Genomic DNA, 21433 nt, shown 5'->3' with positions numbered 1-21433 from the left:
ATATTAACAAACTGAAGGACAAAAAACATATGATCATCTCAACAGATGCAGAAAAAGCTTTCGACAAAATTCAACACCAATTTATAATAAAAACCCTCCAGAAAGCAGGCACAGAGGGAACTTACCTCAACATAATAAAGGCCATATATGACAAACCCACAGTCAACATCATTCCCAATGGTGAAAAACTGAAACCATTTCCACTAAGATCATGAACAAGACAAGGTTGCCCACTCTCACCACTGTTTTCAACACAGTTATGGAAGTTTTAGCCACAGCAATCAGAGAAGAAAAAGAAATAAAAGGAATCCAAATCATAAAAGAAGAAGTAAAACTGTCACTGTTTGCAGATGACATGGTACTATACATAGAGAATCCTAAAGATGCTACCAGAAAACTACTAGAGCTAATCAATGAATTTGGTAAAGTAGCAGGATACAAAATTAATGCACAGAAATCTCTTGCATTCCTATACACTAATGATGAAAAATCTGAAAGAGAAATTAAGGAAACACTCCCATTTGCCATTCCAACAAAAAGAATAAAACACCTAGGAATAAACCTACCTAAGGAGATAAAAGACCTGTATGCAGAAAACTATGATACTGATGAAAGAAATTAAAGGTGATACAAATGGATGGAGAGATATACCACATTCTTGGATTGGAAGGATCAACACTGTGAAAATGACTATACTACCCAAAGCAATCTACAGATTCAATGCAATCCCTATCAAACTACCAATGGCAATTTTCACAAACCCAGAACAATAAATTTCAATTTGTATGGAAAGACAAAGGACCCCGAATAGCCAAAGCAATCTTGAGAAAGAAAAACGGAGCTGGAGGAATCAGGCTCCCTGACTTCAGACTATACTACAAAGCTACAGTAATCAAGACAGTATGGTACTGGCACAAAAACAGAAATATAGGCCAATGGAACAGGATAGAAAGCCCAGAGATAAACCCACACACATATGGTCACCTTATCTTTGATAAAGGAGGCAGGAATATACAAGGGAGAAAAGACACCCTCTTCAATAAGTGGTGCTGGGAAAACTGGACAGCTTCATGTAAAAGAATGAAATTAGAATACTCCCTAACACCATACACAAGAATAAACTCAAAATGGATTAAAGGGCTTCCCTGGTGGTGCAGTGGTTGAGAGTCCGCCTGCTGATGCAGGGGACATGGGTTCGTGTCCCGGTCCGGGAAGATCCCACATGCCACGGAGTGGCTGGCCCCGTGAGCCATGGCCACTGAGCCTGCGCGTCTGGAGCCTGTGCTCCACAATGGGAGAGGCCACAACAGTGAGAGGCTCGCATACCCCAAAAAAAAAAAAAAAAAAAATGGATTAAAGACCTAAATGTAAGGCCAGACACTATTAAACTCTTAGAGGAAAACATAGGCAGAACACTCTATAACATAAATCACAGCAAGGTCCTTTTTAACCCACCTCCTAGAGAAATGGAAATGAAAACAAAACTAAACAAATGGGACCTAATGAAACTTAAAATTTTTGCATAGCAAAGGAAACCGTAAACAAGACGAAAAGACAACCCTCAGAATGGGAGAAAATATTTGCAAATGAAGCAACTGACAAAGGATTAATCTCCAAAATATACATACAGCTCATGCAGCTCAATATCAAAAAAACAAACAACCCAATACAAAAATGGGCAGAAGACCTGAATAGACATTTCTCCAAAGAAGATATACAGATTGCCAACAAACACATGAAAGGATGCTCAACATCACTAATCATTAGAGAAATGCAAATCAAAACTACAATGAGGTATCACCTCACACCAGTCAGAATGGCCATCATCAAAAAATCTACAAACAATAAATGCTGGAGAGGGTGTGGAGAAAAGGGAACACTCTTGCACTGTTGGTGCGAATGTAAATTGATACAGCCACTGTGGAGAACAGTATGGAGGTTTCTCAAAAAACTAAAAATAGAACTACCATACGACCCAGCAATCCCACTACTGGGCATATACCCTGAGAAAACCATAATTCAAAAAGAGTCATGTATCACAATGTTCATTGCAGCTCTATTTACAATAGCCAGGACATGGAAGCAACCTAAGTGTGTATTGCCAGATGAATGGATAAAGAATTGTGGCACATATATACAACGAAATATTACTCAGCCATAAAAAGAAACGAAATTGAATTTTTTGTAGTGTGGTGGATGGACCTAGAGTCCATCATACAGAGTGAAGTAAGTCAGAAAAAGAAAAACAAATACCGTATGCTAACACATATATATGGAATCTAAAAAAAAAAAAAAAAATGGTTCTGAAGAACCTAGGGACAGGACAGGAATAAAGACGCCGTCGTGGAGAATAGACTTGAGGACATGTGGAGGGGGAAGGGTAAGCTGGGACGAAGTGAGAGAGTGGTATGAACATATATACACTACCAAATGTAAAATAGATAGCTACTGGGAAGCAGCTGCATAGCACGGGGAAATCAGCTCAGTGCTTTGTATCCACCTAGAGGGATGGGATAGGGAGGGTGGGAGGGAGATGCAAGAGGGAGAAGATATGGGGATATATGTATATGTATAGCTGATTCACTTTGTTATACAGCAGAAACTAACACACAGTTGTAAAGTAATTATACTCCAATAAAGACGTTAAAATTTTTTTTAATTAAAATAAATAAGTAAGTAAGCAGAACTCTAGGGAGCCACCAGATTCTGTTGGGAAGGCTACAGTGTGAATGACAGTCTTCTGAGAATGAAGATTCCTCCCTCTGTGAAAACTGATGGAAACGTCCTGGGTGAGGGGCAGGGAGGGAGAATGAACTACTGGCAAGTAAGGATAACAACCATGATTACATTTTGGATATTTTAACAGAAAATATAATAATGCTTTTAATAAAGACTGAAATTCATTTCATCCCAAGCACTAACTAATTAACAACCTTGGAACATAATCCCCCCTTTTTTAAAATCAGAAAATAGTCAATACATTTACTAGAATAAGAATTACTTATTCAGGAAATACCTTAGGTTGGAACGCTTACTCCCAAAACTAAGTGAAACTTGGCTCTCTCTCCTGAGGATATTGCTTCTTTGCAGTCCTCTCACAATAGCAAGGAGTTCTTGATGACCTCCTCCCACTCTGTTGTTTCCAGGATTTCTTCCTGTCCTCCTCCTCGGAGGCTCATACCACATTTTCTCGTCTTCATCACTTTCATTTCTGACTCTCAGACATCTGCTCCTCACTGAAGACATTTGCATCTCATTCCACCCTCTCCATCCCAGTCCTGCAATGCCTGGATAACATCCAAGTAAACAACCCTGCCCAAGACTCCAGCTTCCTAATCCCTTCACCTCTGGAAAACTTGACCTCCTCTCTGCTTCAGCTATCTACTTCCGTGGACTTGACAAATCCAGTAATGACCACAGACCTTCTTATCACCTGGAACTTTTCTACCTGTGAAATTTTTGTTTCAAATATCAAATTCTTTACTAAAACTTCCCATCCTGCCATTTCTCTTACTCCGTTTATCCTATCACCTGTTCCTCGGAGTCAGTTCTTTGCCCTTTCTACCCTATAGGTTCCCTCCTACCTTTCTTTCTTTTTCTACCTAGCATAGATTCCAGGGTTCATTACTTCACCTACCCTTCTGACAATATCGGTGAATTCTTGATGTCATTCTCTTGTAACCGCCATCCAAAACAAAACCCCAAACCTAGATCAAACACAGGCAACTTAGACTAGCTGAGCGGGAAAAAGGAACAACTTTGCAGATTGGTACTGCTACAATTCTATGGTCTCCTGCTCTAACCAGATCTCAATGTTACCAGCAAACTTTTTTTTCCCAGTCCTCTCCTCCCATCCTTGACAAAGCTATTTCAAACTTTCTGCCATCTCCTTAAACTTCCAACACCTCCAACGCTCCCCCAAAAGAACTCCCTCAACCTTCTATACCAAAATTATACATTTACCTGCATCAACTTGCATCCTTTTCTTCCCTGCCTTCTGTTAAAAAGTAGTCAAAGTGGCCCTCTTCCTATGCCATAGACACCAGCCCTTCTTGCCTTCTTGGGAATCCTGCTCCATCAAGTTCCTCCCTTTTCAGATATCTTTGACCTGTCTCTCTCCACTGATTTTACTCAATTCCCCCTCCCCACCTCATTTAACCATGCTCAAACATCTCATATTTTTAAAATCCTCCATTATTTACTTCAAAATAAGACTGCCTGAGTTGATAATAATTGATGCTACATTTTGGGTACATGGGAGTTCATTATATTATTCCAACTACTTTTTTATATGTTTACACTTTCCAGTACAGAAAGTTTTCTTTTTAATCCTCCTTTGATTTGGATTTTTCTCAGTTCCCCATCCCATTTTCTCATGATAAAACGTATTCATTCTTCAGGTCACCACACTTTTAAAAGCAAGGAATTATTCGGTTTTCCTGTATTCTTCTAATCCAATGAGTAAATGTAAAACCATCAAAATTACTCACTGCAGTCTAAAAACTTAACCTGCAGCACAGAAAAATCTGTCCATCTCTCATGAAAATAATGTAAATAACTGGGTCTCAACAAATTTCTAAATTTTAAAAATGAATGGACAAAATTAACATTAATAACATGGATTGGGAAAGATGAAAATATAGTGTTCCTTATGCAAAACTTATCTTGCTATCGTAGATGTATGTGAAACATTCTGTTTTTTCAGTTCTCCCGATGTATTGACAAAAATTTGGATCTTACCAAAGGAAGAAAAAATTAAGAGAAGGAACTTTTGAAATACCTATGATATTGACTCTTCCTGGTGCTCGAACATAAAACTTGGGAACGGATCCAAACTTAGAATTAAACATCCCTTTTAGCTTCAGCAATCTGAAAACAAGAGTAGATTATTTCAGAATATCCAGATAATAGAAAAACCCATAAGATACACACACACACACACACACACACACACATTTCATATACCTACCACCATTAATTATCTTTAAAAATAATAAAAGCAAACTCTCTTACTGACATACTTCCTTGAAAATCCCAGGATGAAACAATACTGTAACCCGCTAAGTGACATAAGAGTATAGCTAAGCACACAGAAGAGTAAAAAAATTAATACTGATGAACACAACAGAAAAAAAATTCTTTGCTTCAACAGAATTAACTTTCTGGATAATTTCTCAATGATATTCAGAGAAGAATCTCTTTCTACTAAAAAATAATAGCATGGAGTAATGTATCAGTTTCCTACAGCTGCCATAATGAAGTATCACAAACTGGGTAACTTAAAACAACAGAAATTTATTGTCTCTGAGTTGTAGAGGCAAAATCAGAGTGTTGGCAGGACCATGCATCTCTGAAACCTGAAGGGGAAAATCCTTCCTTGCCTCTTTTTAGTTTCTGATGGTGACCATCAACCCTTGGCATTCCTTGGCTGGCTGCTGTTTCACTCCAATCTCTGCCTATGTCATCACGTGGAATTCTCTGTGTGTCTCTATCTGTGACTCTGTTTTTCCTTCTCGTAAGGACATCAGGCTTATTGGATTAGGGCCCACCTTAATTCAGTATGACTTCGTCTTAACTTGATTACATATGTAAAGATGCTAGTTCAAATAATATTACATTCTGAGGTTCCAGGTGGACATGAATTAGGAGGGATGCTATTCAACCCAGTACAGTCAAATGAAAACTAGACTGGATATCAGGAGACTACAGTTCTAATTCCAATGGGGGTTCTAATTCGATACCAAAGTTTGGAAAATCATTTTCCCTTGGACCCTCTTCTGTAAAATTAGAGCATTTGAACAAGATATTCCTCATAGGTCCCTTCCAGGTCAAAAATGCTTATAATATATTTAATAATTTTACACTGTTAAATCATCTCAAGTCACTTCTATGAATACCCCCCACTGTTTGTAGTCCCACAATATATTGTATCTGAGTAATAACACCAAGACAGTAAATATTTATTAGACCTACTATATTCAAGACATTCATTAATTAAATGATTAATCTTAAAGGTTAGTTACAAGAAACATAAAATCACACCAAAAAAATCTAAGAAAAAAGGAAATTTATTATAGAAAGATACATTGAATATTCTTGGAAGTTATTCAGGATGACCTCCTAGGACTATGACAGCCATCAGAAACTTTAATTACTGATGGGTGGGGCTGTGTTCCCGCCCTGTTTGTCATGCCTGAGGTGTCCCTGCACTGCAGTCTACAGACTTTTGGGTGGGGCTAATGGTGGCTTCCAGGAGGGCTCACGCCAGTGAGTACTCCCCAGAATTGCTGTTGCCAGTGTCCTTGTCCCCACCGTAAGCTGCAGCCACACCCCTGACTCTGCAGGAGACCCTCCAACACTAGCAGGTAGGTCTGGCCCAGTCTCTTATGCTTTGTTCCCCTGGGTCCTGGTGCGCAAGAGACCTTGTGTGTGCTCTCCAAGAGTGAAGTTTCTGTTTCCCTCAGTCCTGTGGAATTCCTGTGATCAAACCCTTCTGGCCTTCAAAGCCAGATTCTCTGGGGACTTCTTCTCCCATTGCCGGAACCCCACACTGAGAAGCCTGATGTGGGGCTCAGAACTTTCACTCCTGTGGGAGAATTTCTGTGGTATAATTATTTCCCAGTTTGTGGGTCACCCATCCAGCAGGTATGGGATTAGATTTTATTGCAATTGTGCCCCTTCTATCATCTCGTTATGGCTTCTTCTTTGTCTTTGGATGTAGGGTATCTTTTTTGGTAGGTTCCACTATTTTTTTGTCAATGGTTGTTCAGCAGTTAGTTGTGATTTTGGTGTTCTTGTAAGAAGGGGTGAGCTAACATCCTTCTACTCCGTTACCCTGAGCTCTCCAGGAAGCCAGAGCTGATGTTATAGTGGAATTTTCTTCATCAGCAGTCTACATCCAGCCAGATGCTAACATCTTGTATTTGTCATACAAACATGAAGAGTCTTAGTTGGCAGGGTAGCTCCACTCCAGATGGTCATTCAAGGATCCAGATATCTTCCTTCTCATTGCTTCACTATTTCAGACTGTTGTCCATTTCTGCATGCTCAAAATTGGACTGTAGGCATGTCCATGCTCTAGGTCAGATGAACCATTCTTTTTTTTTTTCCCCTCAGTGGCTGCCTCTCCCCCTCGACACACCAGTGCAGCCGTCATGCTCTGCCCCCAAAAACTCTATTTAAATTGTGTGTTTGGCTCTCTCCTTCCTGTCTCATTCTTTCATCCCTCCAAAAACACCATCACCATTTCCCTCTGCTCAATGCTCTTCACATTCCAGTTGCCTTTGTGAGCCTCTGAGTTTTTGCTCTTCCATCCCTTCAGTTTTCATGACACTGTGGCCTCAAGTCTAGAAGATTCAACAGCTTCAATGTCCTATACTTTCTGATTAAGTCTCTGTGTCCCTAATTCAAATTCTCAAACAGATAATCTGGTTGGCAGCATATAGGTCCTGTATCCATCCTGGTCCAATTACTTTTGGCCAAAAAGGAAAAGCTATTTGATATAAACAAGGTCACTTGCTTTAGTTACAGATATGATCACCTGGGTCCACTCCTTCAGCAGAGGTTGTGGATGACAACAGAAGATGTGGAGAGGGAGATAATAATGGATATCTCTAGCACATCATTCAAGATAGATTTACTGGACTCCCAAGTAGATGTGCATAATGATCGCTGCCTAAATCTGATTTTCCCCATATATCCTGCAAAACAATTTAGAACAAGAACAAACAAGTGATATTTTTATTTCTTTATTATAACTAGACAACTGTACCTTTATTATAAGTAGAAGAGAATGCATAAACTTTAAATGAAAGAAAGAAAGAGGCAAAACACTGTGAGCCACTGGAAAAAGAAACTGAGTGAAAAGAACAAACTAAGATTAATCTAAAACCACCACTAGAAAGAAAAAGTACATCCATTTAAAAATGAGAGGTGTAAAAGAAGAAAAGATGAAAATAAACTCATTGATTGCTACATAGGCAATCAAAAACTGAAAGGATACCATTAAGCATGACAAAGCAACAATTTTTTTTAAGTTATTACACACAGGCATATGAAAAAGTATTATTAAACTCCTAGAAAAAAAGTACCCCAGGGAGACTGTGACCTGTGTAGTCAGGTAGACCTGGGCTCAAACCCCTTCTCGACCATGTGATGAAATTCCTTAACCTCATTCACCTTTATATGGGGTGGAAATATGAATTGAGTTATTTGGAAGATTAAATAAGGTATTGTAGGAACAGTGTCTAGCCTAGGGCTGGCATGAAGTACTTGTTCAGTAAATGACAGTTATTATAAGCTCCTGATTCCTTGGTTCAGTACTGTTTCTACTCTGCAGCATATGAATAAGAATCCACTAGAAGCAATGAAAGATGGTAGGTAATTAAATGTTTAGTTTACATCAGGACTGGAAGCGCTATTAGAGCACTAGGGTGATTTTTATGATGCTATTGATAAATCTTCATGCTCTCTGCCTTGTATCGTCCATTTTATTGAGAGGGTTGAAACAACTTAGGTTATTTGTCCATCAGATTCTAGACAGAATTATTTAAAAGGTTCATGTTTTTCAATGAAAAAAATAAACTGCCAAAGCAGATAGTAAAAGGTTAAGTAAGAAAAGTCCCCTGCTTTTTCAGGGCATTAAAAAGATATATAAATACAAAAGTAACCAACAGAACAAAAATATCAATCTTCCTAACTACCAAAGACATTTCAAAAACAGATAGATAAACCAGTAAATAAACACAGAAACTATATTATAACACATAATTAAAAAATAAAATGACTAAATTGAAATCAAATATATCAGTCACATCAATAAAAGAAAGTGTAAGGAAACACTCAAAAAGACAAAAGTAGAAAGTAATGATATGGGGAGTAGAAAAACAGTAGACCTGGTTAACAAATTAAACCCTGGGTTTTTAGGAGAAAAATTAACAAAATAGACAAGCCACTAGCCAATGAATTAAGAAAATGGGGGTTGATAAAGCATAAATAAACAAAATAAGAAATAACAAGGATGAGATAACATTAAACAAAAGAAATTTTAAAAGTCATAAGAGACTACTTTGTAGACCTCTATCCAAATAAATTTAAACTGTAATAAAGAAACTGACTCCATTTTTTGATGTTTACTTACAGCTTTTGAGCTTCAACTCTCCCTCTTTCCCCTTCTGCCTCATATCAAGCAAGTGGATAAAAAAGCCCAGGTACTCTCTCTTTTGTCACCAACCAAACCATAGCACACCAGTTCCATCTCCTAACCACTACAAAAACCTCAAGCTAGTCTCCTTTCCTTGCTCTCTCAAGCCATTTTTGGCCAGCTTGGGTGGCCTGCTCTGCCCTCCTCAGAAAGCCTCATTATGTGAGTAATAAATTTTTCATACCCTCTTGTTCATGTGGTATTATCAGTCTCAACATCCAAACCAAATTTTTGGGTGGGAATCCATCCTGTTTCTGTGGTATGGCCACAACAGAAATCCTAAAGAAATGGATAATTTCCTAAGGAAATACAATTTATAAAAACAGATCCATTTCCATAGAAGAAATAAAGTCATCAAAGAACCACCTCACACATATGGATTAAGCCCAGATCTTTTACAAGCGAGTTCTACCCAAGCATGAACATCAGATGGCCCATATACTCCATGAGTTGTTCCAGAGCATTGAAAAATAAAGAAAAGTGGTCTAATTCTTGTTATGAAGCAAGTGTAACATGGATACCTAAACCAGATAAAGATAGTCCAAGAAAATACAACTACAGACTAATGTCACTCTTGAATATTAATGCAAAAGTACTTAATAAAATATTAGTAAACATAAGGCAACACCATATTAAGAAAATAATTCATATTAAGTGGCATTAACTCCAGGAATGAAAAGTTGAAAATATTAAGATAATCTGTTAAAATAATATATCATAATAAATCTAAGGAGAAAAAAATTATAGGACTACTTCCATAGGTGTTAAAAAGCTCCCAATAAAATTTATTCCCAAAGGTGTTTTTCTTAACATGATTACATATATCTCAGTCTTAAATCCAAACTTAATTAATGAGGAAATTCTAGAGACATTTCCGCTAAGATCAAAAACAAGACAAAAAGTTCTACTATCTCCACATCTAATCCACACAATACTGGAGGTATCAGCCAATACAATTAGACAAGAGAAATCAAGAATCAAAAAAGAAGTAAAACTATCTCTACTTGGAGATAATATAGTAGGATGCCTAGAGAGTCCCAGAGAATCAATTATAAAACCAACTTAGGGACTTCCCTGGTGGCACAGTGGTTAAGAATCCGCCTGGCAATGCAGGGGACATGGGTTCAATCCTTAGTCCAGGAAGATCCCACATGCCATGGAGCAACTAAGCTGGTGTGCCACAACTACTGAGCCTGCGCTCTAGAGCCTGTGAGCTACAACTACTGAGCCCGCGTGCCACAACTACTGAAGCCCGCGTGCCTAGAGCCCATGCTCTGCAACAAGAGAAGCCACCACAATGAGAAGCCCACGCACCGCAACATAGGATAGCCCCCACTCACTACAACTAGAGAAAGCCGTGCGCAGCAACAAAGACCCAATGCAGCCAAAAATAAAATAAATACATAAATAAAATTTTTTTAATAAAAATAAAAGCTCATCCATGATACTGCTGGAAATTGATTTTCACGTTCTTTAAAATAAATAAATAAAACCAACTTAAATAATAAAGAATTCACAAATATAGCAGGATATAAAATGAATACTCAAACATGAATACCCTTCATGTGCAAAATCAATGACCAATTAGGGCTATAATGGTAGAGCAAACCTTGTTCATAGCAACAAGAAGAGACTAAACGTTTAGGAATAAATTTAACAAGAAATGTGCAAAATTTATTTAAGTAAAGCTTTAAACACTCTTGAAAGACATAGAATAGACTCAAAGAAATGGAAAGACATCCTTTGTTCTTGGATAAGATGACCCAACATCATAAGGATAGTTATTCCCAAGTTAATTTATAAATTAAATTAATTAAATTAAATTCCCTCCCAAAAAATACCAACAAGGTTTTCTTACAGAGGTAGACAAGTTGATACAAAAAATCATGTGGAAAACAAATATGCAGGAATAGTGGGGAAAACATTAAAAAAGAACAACTGTGAGGACGGAGTAACCCTACCAAACATTAAAACATACTATAAAGCCTCTGTAATGACAACAGTGAGGTACCAGCACATATATAGATAAGCAGACTTCAGTAGAATAAAAGGTTCAGAAATAGATACAAGTACATACAGAAACTTAGTATATGAGGAAAGTGGCATCTCAAATCACAACGCAAAGATGAACTTTTTAATAAACAGTGGTAGTAAAAGTGCTTAAACTTTTGGGAAAGATAAAATTAGGACCATCTCTTACACAAGAATAAACTCCAAATGGATCAGGCACTAGAAGAAAACAAATGAATTTCAGTATAACTCAACATAGGGGAGAGGTTTTCTAACTATGACTCAAACTTCTGAGGCAATTTTTTTAACTTGACAAATTTGACTATATAAAGATTTTTTAAAACACATGGCAGAAAATTTTATAATCAAAGTCAAAAGAAAACTAGCAAACTAAGAGAAAATATTTACATGTTACAGACATATTCTTTATATTAAAAAAAAAACTCTGAAACTGTAACACTCCTAGAACAGAACACAGGCAGAACATTCTGACATAAATTGTAGCAATATTGTTTTGAATCTGTTTCCTAAGGCAAAAGAAATAAAAGCAAAAAAAAAACCAAACAGAACCTAATTAAACTTCAATGCTTTGGCACAGCAAAAGAAACCATCAATAAAATGAAAAGATAACCTACTTTCATAGCAGCATTATTTACAATAGCCAAGATATGGGAGCAACCTAAGGGTCCATCAACTGATGAATATGATGGATAAAGATGATGTGATATATATATATATATATATATATATATATATATATACACATACACACAAACATACATACACACACAACAGACTACTCAGCCAGAAAAAGAACGGAAATCTGCCATTTGCAACAATGTGGATAGACCTAGAGAATATTATGCTTAGTGAAATAAGTCAGAGAAAGACAAATACTTTCACTTACATGTGGAATCTAAAAAGTAAAACAAACGAATATATATAACAAAACAGAAACAGACTCACAGATATAGAGAACAAATGACTGGTTACCAGTGGGGAAAGGGGAGGGCAAGATAGAGCTATGGGATTAAGAGATACAGACTACTAAGTATAAAATAGATAAGCAACAAGGATATATTGTACAGCACAGGGAAATATAGCCATTATTTTGTAGTAACTTTAAATGGAATATAATCTATAAAAATATTGAATTGCTATGTTGTACACCTGAAACTCATATAATATTGTAAATCAACAGTACTTCAACTTAAAAAACTCAAAAACTGAGTGAAAAATGACCAAAAACTGGATAGAAAAATGTGCAAAAGATATGAACAGAAAATCCATACTAAGAGTAGTTCATAAATGGACCTTAAACACATGAAATTAGAGAAATGCAAATTAAAACTACACCAAGATACTACAAGAATTGTGAAAATTAAAAAGTAACAACACATTCTGTTGGTGAGGTTCTGTGGAAACAGGCACTTTTCTACATTGGGTTGGGAATGCAAATTGGTACAACACATTTGGAGGGGAATTGGACAATATCTAACAAAAATACATTGGCACTGATTTTTTTTTTATAAATTTATTTTATTTATTTATTTTTGGCTGTGTTGGGTCTTCGCTGCTGTGCACGGGCTTTCTCTAGTTGTGGTGAGCGAGGGCTACTCTTCGTTGCTGTGTGGGGGCTTCTCATTGCAGTGGCTTCTCTCATTGCGGAGCATGGGCTCTAGGCTCACAGGCTTCAGTAGTCGTGGTGCATAGGCTCAGTAGTTGTGGCTCGCAGGCTCGGTAGTTGTGGTGCACGGGCTTAGTTGCTCCGCAGCATGTGGGATCTTCCCAGACCAGGGCTCGAACCCATGTCCCCTGCATTGGTAGGCGGATTCTGAACCACTGCACCACTTGGGAAGCCCCCATTGGCACTAATTTTTACCCAACAATCCTATGTCTAAAATTTACCCTGAAGGTATTCTCCAGCAATATGAAAATACATATTCATGAGATTATTCATTGCAGAATTGTTTGCAATTGCAAAACACTAGAAACAACCTAAACATTCTTACATAGGAGAATGTTTGAATAAGGTACGGACTATTTACAAAATGAAGTAATATGAAACTATTAAAAAACAATATAGTTTCTAGAAATTTTTCTCAAGTGATTTCCAGAAATATTTTGTCATAAGAAATATGCAGGGCTTCCCGGGTGGCGCAGTGGTTGAGAGTCCGCCTGCCGATGTAGGGGACACGGGTTTGTGCCCCGGTCCGGGAAGATCCCACATGCTGTGGAGCGGCTGGGCCCGTGAGCCATGGCCGCTGAGCCTGCGCGTCCGGAGCCTGTGCTCCGCAACGGGAGAAGCCGCAACAGTGAGAGGCCCGCTTACCGCAAAAGAGAAAAAAAAAAAAGAATACAATGATATTACAAGGATACAAAACGAACCAAACTTCTAAGAGGGGAAGTGAGAATTGGCAGCACAGGATAAGAATCAGATTATGAGAAAAAGAACTGTGCAATTCTCAGGCTTTACTGAACACATTTTTAAATAATCCAAATCTTTCATATTAAGAATGTGTTTATACAGCACCATTAGTCATAGAGCCAAAAGGTGGAAATGACCCAAATGCCTATCAATTGATGAATGGATAAACAAAATGTAGTATATCAATACAGTGGAATATTATTCAACCATAAAAAGGAATGAATACTGATAACATGTTACAACATGGATGAACCTTGAAAACATTATATTAAGTGAAAGAAGACAGTCACAAAAAAAATACATTATATGATTCCATTTATTTTAAATGTCCAGAATAAGCAAATCTACAGAGACCAAAAGTACATTAGCAGTTGCTTAGGGCTTTCGGGGGACTGGGGAGGTGATAGCTTAAGGGATGCTGGGTTCTTTGATGTGGGGGCGGTGATGAAAATGTTCTAACTTTGATTATGGTGATGGTTGCATAATCCTGTGAATATACCAAAAAACATTTAATTGTAAAATCTAAACAAGTAAACTGTATGGTATGTGAATTATATATTAATAAAGCTGTTACCGAAAAAATAATAATAATCCAATAGTTTAAAACTTAATCCCAAAGAGAAGGAACAGAATGCAAAGAAATTTAGAACAGTGGTTCTAAATGCAAAGAAATGCTAAGAATGCAAAGGTTGCTAAGAATGCAAAGAAAGAACAGTGGAATCTGAAGTAGTCTTACAGTACAGGGTGCAAGCAAGATTGGGACGCAGAAAAAAAATTAGAGTTTCTATTTCTATTTGATTTTTTAAAATGAATGAAAAAGAAATTAAGTTTACTAAATAAAATATATAACATGGTTGACTAGTCCCTTTACTCAGAGGGTCATGTGTCCTGTGAAGCTGAAGAGGCATTGCCAACTAAAAATTGGCACTTGCCAGCTACCTCTACAAGGATTAAATCACAAGCTGCTGTGACTGCTGACCTTCAACACATCCTGAAAGGAGTTCAGGGTGTAGATCAGGAATGAGGCACTCTGTGCTCTGGGAAAAACCAGCAGAACAGGCCTTCAGATAGTTAGAAATTATCAGAAGATTTTAAGAGCCCAATTCTTGCATCTCCTCATATCTAGAAAAGCACTAAAATCCTTCATGGTGACATCTGCTCCTTGTGACTATCAGCAACCTTCTGAAAAAATGTGTGCTTGACTGCATGTATCCCCCTTCACCAAAATCACATATATACAGATATTCCCCCCTACCTCTTCAGAGCAGTTTCTCAGAGCGATCTGAAATGCTGCTTCCCAGGCTATAGTCCTCATTTTGCCCCAAATAAAACTTTTTTTAATATTATGTCTTTTAAAGTTATTTATTTAGTTATTATTTGTTTGTTTGGCTGCATTGGGTCTTCGTTGCTACACGTGGGCTTTCTCCAGTTGTGGTGAGCGGGGGTTACTCTTTGTTGTGGTGCACGGGGTTCTCATTGCGGTGGCTTCTCCTGTTGTGGAGCACAAGCTCTAGGTGTGCAGGCTTCAGTAGTTGCAGCATGTGGGCTCAGTAGTTGCAGCACGTGGGCCCTAGAGCACATGGGCTTCAGTAGTTGCAGCGCATCGGCTCAGTAGTTGGGGCTCGCAGACTCTAGAGCTCAGGCTCAGTAGTTGTGGCACACGGGCTTAGCTGCTCTGCAGCATGTGGGATCTTCCTGGACCAGGGATTGAACCTATGTCCCCTGCATTGGCAGGCAGATTCTTAACCACTGAGCCACCAGGGAAGTCCTCCAAATAAAACTTAACTAACAACTCTCACGTTGTGTATTTTTTTCAGTCGACAGCATCCTGCAGAAAGAGCAGGAGTTCCAAAAAAGACAGTCTGATCTTGGGGCCCTCATGCATTTTTTTCCCTTTCAGCATATTGCAGCATCTGACAAGTAAGGTGGGTTTATAGATATACTATCTAGATTTAACTGAACTCACCCCTGATAAAATGAATAAGTGGCTGAAACATTGCTTGAAGTTAATAACTGTATTAAGTGAAAAAAAAGGAAATGGCAAAGTGCACACTTACCTGACTATTATATGAGCTCTTCTGTAGCTAGCACAAAACACTAAATATTAACAATAAATATTTGTTGCAGGAATAAATACTGTAAAGGTCCTTAAAGGAAAGAAACAACTCTAAGGAAATTAAGTAAACAATTCTTCACTTTTAGTACATGTTGCCATCATCCCCCTTCTCAAAGGGTAACTACAGAAATATTGAGCATTATGAATAAAATGGCATAAAATGGAAACAGAATATATGACATTCATGAGTAGTCTAAGGCCGTGTTGGTCTCCATAATCAAAAATTAGATTTCTTTCTGGTAACTAAAGACCCACTGTTTGCTGGCTCAAGGGTGAAAAAGCATTCGCAAGTTTCAGTAAGCTGTAATATTGTCGACTGTCGCGTGACAGTCATAAACCAGGAAGTAGGAAGAACTTCAGGACAATTTTAGAGACAAAAGTTAACAGGGAAAAAAACTTAGAAACAGCAAAGAGGGAGCAAAGCCAACCTTAGAAAAGCTATAGGGCTAATACACCGCAGGTGGAGGCTTCATTCTATGAGATTTCTGTCCTATGTCAGAAAGAAGTACTTCCACGAAGTATTTGCAAGATGCCCTCAAATGAAAATATCCTCCACTTGGTATCACTTAAGCTGTTAGTTATTCCGTAGCTAGGTACTGGCAGCAGATTAATTCCCTAAGTGACAAGGCATAGATTACATGATTTGTTTAAAAGGATGCAGAGACTAAAGGGGTTTTTTGGTTTGGGGCGGGTCGTTTTTTGTTTATTTTTGTTTTAGCTTATTTGATTGTTTTCAATGAATATTTTAGAAAGGAGACTTTAAAAAGCACTATCAGCTAGCAGGCAAAACAAAGAAGAGATTCAAAGCTAATTTGGGTTTTTCTGCTAAAGCCCAGCAGAGTGTCCCACCCTTCTGCAAGAAAAAGGTAAAAGAAGGATCTGCATGGATGAAGCAAGACACACAAGGTTGAACAGTGTTTGCGGCGCGGTCTTCTTGCAAGTCCAGCCAAGTAGCCTTATAATATCCCAAAGATTCTGTCTGCTCCCGGGGGCAAAAGCTGCGCCTCAGTGAAGGGCCAAAAGGCCTGACACCATCTACATGTATCCAACCCAAGCGATCCCAAAGCGCGGCATCTCCTCTCCCCCACCTGGGATGTTCTGCCACCTGGACTCGACGCACGGCAGGGCCCTCCGTAGCCATATTTCGCTCATCTTTCTTTATCTCTGCAGTTTCAACCGGCGAAGCAAGGCTTCCGAAGTAATCACGAGACATCTGCAGCAGGAGCCCTTTCTTCCGGGCGACACCGGCACTTACCCCGCGGAAATCCTGTCTCTTCGCTGAGGTGGCTGCTTCCAGTCGGCCCCGCCCGTGGCTCCTCCTCCCTGGGCTCTGAGGCTCGGAGCCTTCCCAGCCTCTGTCAGGTATTGCCACCGTGCTGCTCTGAGCCTCCGGGGACCCCGGGCGCGCAGGAGCCCCTGAACCGAGCAAAGCCGAGGTTTTCTTTCTGCGCCCTGGGCCCTGAGCACGTCTGAGCACAGAATTACAACCTGGCACCTCAGTTTGCCTTTTTTTCTTTTTTTAAATTAAGTTAGGGGTCTTTTTTTTTCTTTAATGACCAGCAGCAACTTCCCCCAATAACAGTAAAATACTTAGTCATTGCTTCTTAAATGGATTATTTCAAAAATCAGGCAATATAAAATTGATGCGGTGCTTGATTTAAACATATTTGCATTTATTTCCATAATAGAGGAATTGGTGGGCCTTCCTAGAACATAAGTAATAGTGAAAAGAAGAAAATACATGTCTATCAAACTGCAAGATACTCTTAGCATCCAGTTCAACACCTTGATTTTTCAGCTGCCTAGAAAAATCCCAGATACCCTATCTCAAGAAGCACACCACCTCCACCCACCTCATCACTCTACCATATTACTGTTGTCTTTCCTTCATTGTTCTCACAAGTTCTGCGTATTTATTTTATGTATTTATTGTCTGTCTCACCACTTCCACCATCACTACCACTAGAAGGTAAGCAATTTGAGAGTAGGAACTGTGTATCCCCAGTACCTAGAACAGTACTTGGCACACTGGTTTTTAATCAATAGGTAAGATGAACTGAATGAATGACTGAAAGGTAAAATGACTCGCCTAAGGTCACACTGTTAATTGGTAGCAAAACTTGAATTAAATTTCAGGTCTATTAACTCTCTAGTGTACTCTGTACCTCAGAATGCTCAGATTAAACCCAAGTGAAGCCAGCTACCAATACACCTATCCCAAGGTTTCCTAGTTGAGGAAGTTTAGGCCAACATGCCCAAAACACTAAGGGTACAGGCATACCCCAGAGACATTCAACAAGTTGCCACTGCAGAACTTCTGTATGTGTATGCTGGGGAAGGGGAAAGGGGAAATGAAGGCTAAAGTGTGAATTGACAGTAGCAAAGGTAAGCTAAAAGGGTTGCAGCCCCTTGGCACATCCTTGAGTTATTACTGTAAATGAAACAACATGGAACCAACGTTACTCTGGTCTCAGGGCTACTTTCTCACTATTATTTCAGTCCCTCCTTATCACTTTCAAGTGAAGCGATTATATCTCCTCTTTTTGAACCCCAATAAATCCCAGTAGGATGCTTATTGTGATTTACTCTTGAGTAAGAGGAGACATCATTGTCACTTCTGTAAATAGGTTTGAATGTGGAGAGAACTTAAGTGAGAAAATATATAAAACTTTTAGGAACATCAGTAAATATGGAAAAGGAAAGAACATTTTTCATTCAGATATATTTCTAACATACCTTTTATGGTCATTGAAAAATAAGTAAATTTTGAAGCTCTGAAAATACTGTTTTGTGTTTTTTTAAATCGTCCCAAACAAACTCATTTCACACAGTTTGCTTGTTCCCGAGGCTTGCGGAATCTTAGTTCCCTGACCAGGAATTGAACCCAGGCCCATCAGTGAAAGCACCGAGTCCTAACCACGGGACCGCCAGGGAATTCCTTTCCGGCACTTTCACTGCCGGGGGCCTAGGTTTGGGTTCAATCCCTGACCGGGACCTAAGATCCAGCAAGCTGTGCAGCACAGAGAAAATAAATAAATAAATAAATAAACAAACTAATTAATTAATTTAAAAAGAAAGAAAGAAAACAGTGACTATGAACACTCTGGTTCATAAAAGAATATTTTCTATTAAATGTGTATTTGATGGCCAAATATTAACTTTGCTAAATGAAACCTGATAGCAAATCATTAATTTGGATCTTGTATCCATTTCTACTGCAGTCTCAGCAAAACTGATACAGACTAGAAAGCACCTTATAGAGCAACTAGTAAAACTCCCTTTTTTGAATGATGGACTCAAAGTGAAAGAGTAAGGGCTGGAATCAAAACCCAGGTCCTAGACTCCTAGCCCAGCCTACTCTGAATGTGTGACCTCTGATGAGACCCCAGTGAAGTATGCTTAAAAAAAATTATTGAAACAATTAGTAATTTTTGTCCACAAATTAAAATGTATACATTGTAATTTTAATAAAACACTGCTTTTAAAATAACCTATTCTCAAACTACTAGAGAACCCCAAATAGAAACCAAAAGCTAAAATTAACATTACTTTCTTATACTATCTTCCTTATGCCAGGCTTCCTTATATGTAAGTAAGCACTTCACATATATTATCTCTTTAAATCTTCCCAACAACCCTTATGAAGTGAAAAAGTATTGTTCTTTTGCCAATTTTAAAATACTACTTTGGTTCTTATTAGATATATCTGATAGTGAAAATGTTTAATGTCTAAATTTTACAGAATGTTTATTTTCAAAAATCTTGAACCTCTCAGTTCTTTATTTTTTGCATATGGACACACTTACAATAAGGTTTAGAGTCTAAATTATAAACATAGTATTTCATGATAGATTCCCTTTTTTAATATTTATTTTGCTGATAGATTCTTAAACAGAAACCTAATTAACAAACTTGATATTGTTTCTCCTCAACTGACATTAGTCTCTGTTCAGATAAAATATTGTAGCAAAAAAATAAAACAAACACCAAAATGAAACAAAACAAAAACTTGATCCAAAGTAAAAGTAGGAGACTTCCTTGGCAGTCAGTGGTTAAGACTCCATGCTCCAAAGGCAGGGGGCTTGGTTTCAATCCTTGATCCCTGGTTGGGGAATTAAGATCCCACACGCCGCAAGGTGCGGCCTAAAAAAAAAAAGTAAAAGTGTGAGTGTTAGAGGTCCACAGACCTAGCTAACTCCTACATATGTTTACGTCTCAGCTTAAAAATCATTTCCTCAGGCTTCCCTGGTGGTGCAGTGGTTGAGAGTCCGCCTGCCGATGCAGGGAACACGGGTTCGTGCCCCCGTCCAGGAAGATCCCACATGCCGCGGAGCAGCTGGGCCCGTGAGCCATGGCCGCTGAGCCTGCGCGTCCGGAGCCTGTGCTCCGCAAAGGGAGAGACCACAACAGTGAGAGGCCTGCGGTAATCACTTCCTCCAGGAATTTTTCCCTATTCCCTGTCCCTTCCTCTACCTTCAAAACAGTCTTGGGCTTCCCTGGTGGCACAGTGGTTAATAACCTGCCTGCCAATGCAGGGGACACGGGTTCGAGCCCTGGTCCAGGAAGATCCCACATGGCGCGGAGCCCGTGCGCCACAACTACTGAGCTTACACTCTAGAGCCCTTGAGCCACAACCACTGAGCCTGTGTGCCACAACTACTGAAGCCTGTGCGCCTAAAGCCCGTGCTCCGCAACAAGAGAAGCCACCGCAATGAGAAGCCTGCACACCTCAATGAAGAGTAGACCCCGCTCACTGCAAGTAGAGAAAGCCCACACGCAGCAATGAAGACCCAATGCGGCCAAAAATAAATAATTAAATAAATTTATTTTTTAAAAAACTAAGTCTCTAAGATCACAGATCATTTATCTGAAAAATGTGGTTATTTTTTTCTGTGGTTATTTCTGTGGTTCAGTCTGTACAACTTCTGGGAAATACTTTCTATCTTGATTTATATATAATCAAAAAATATTGTTCACAATTGGGAGAATCTACTTCAGTAACCTATTTTGGGTATTTTCTCATGATGGTAAATAATATATTATACCTATTTAATGTCATTTATAATGATGCTGTATGTTCCTTATTCACCTGTATATACAATAGATACATCTCTCTAGCATATAATCATTTAAATAAAGGCAAAAGATACACGCATGATTCAGAGAAATATATATTTATGTAGTTAAACATAGCATCCTGATCTTTTATAAAGCAATATAAAAGGAACAGAAAGTGTGCAAAAATGGTTTAACAGAATATAGGCTGCAGTTTTAACAGAATATAGGCTGCAGTTTTAATATAGGCTGCAGAGTTTAACAGAATATAGGCTGCAGTTTTGCAGAGTGAAAAACAACAACAATGCCTCTAGGCACCTTTATTGCCCAGTCATAGCAATTATCATACCAGGACTGTTATTACTTGTGTGTTTCCTTATCTATCTGGTCTAGAGCCTCAAAGTGTGATCCTCAGCATCAGCATCACCTGGAGCTTATTAGCAATGCAGAATCTGGTGACCAGGCCTACTTAATCAGAATCTACAATACAAATATGTCATTTTAAATTTCTATAACCATTTTTAAAAGAGTAAAGCTAAATGAATTTTAATAATATATTCTACCCAATATGTCCAAATATTATTTCAAAATATAATCAGTATAAAAAGTTATTGCTATTTTA

At 38.4% G+C, this 21433-nt stretch overlaps 1 protein-coding gene across 22 annotated transcripts in view; it reads right to left on the bottom strand.

The window, feature by feature from the left end:
- Positions 1 to 21433, bottom strand: part of GALK2 (galactokinase 2) — a 136503-nt gene that overhangs the window by 108656 nt on the left and 6414 nt on the right. For 2 of the 22 annotated variants that reach the window (XM_073800947.1, XM_073800948.1), the window contains exon 3: positions 4781 to 4869. The exons of 2 other annotated variants lie outside the window; for them this stretch is intronic. In XM_073800947.1, coding sequence (XP_073657048.1) covers positions 4781 to 4869 — 89 coding nt within the window. Of the gene's footprint in view, positions 1 to 3016; positions 3567 to 3637; positions 3708 to 4780; positions 4870 to 6085; positions 7519 to 7540; positions 7701 to 16844; positions 17137 to 21433 lie in introns of those variants that run through there. 18 more of the 22 variants (XM_073800956.1, XM_073800944.1, XM_073800941.1 and 15 more) reach the window with 18 other exon arrangements.

Source organism: Tursiops truncatus, chromosome 2 (genome assembly GCF_011762595.2).
Source record: "Tursiops truncatus isolate mTurTru1 chromosome 2, mTurTru1.mat.Y, whole genome shotgun sequence".
Classification (NCBI taxonomy): domain Eukaryota; kingdom Metazoa; phylum Chordata; class Mammalia; order Artiodactyla; family Delphinidae; genus Tursiops; species Tursiops truncatus.
This window is presented reverse-complemented; position numbering and strand designations above follow the sequence as displayed.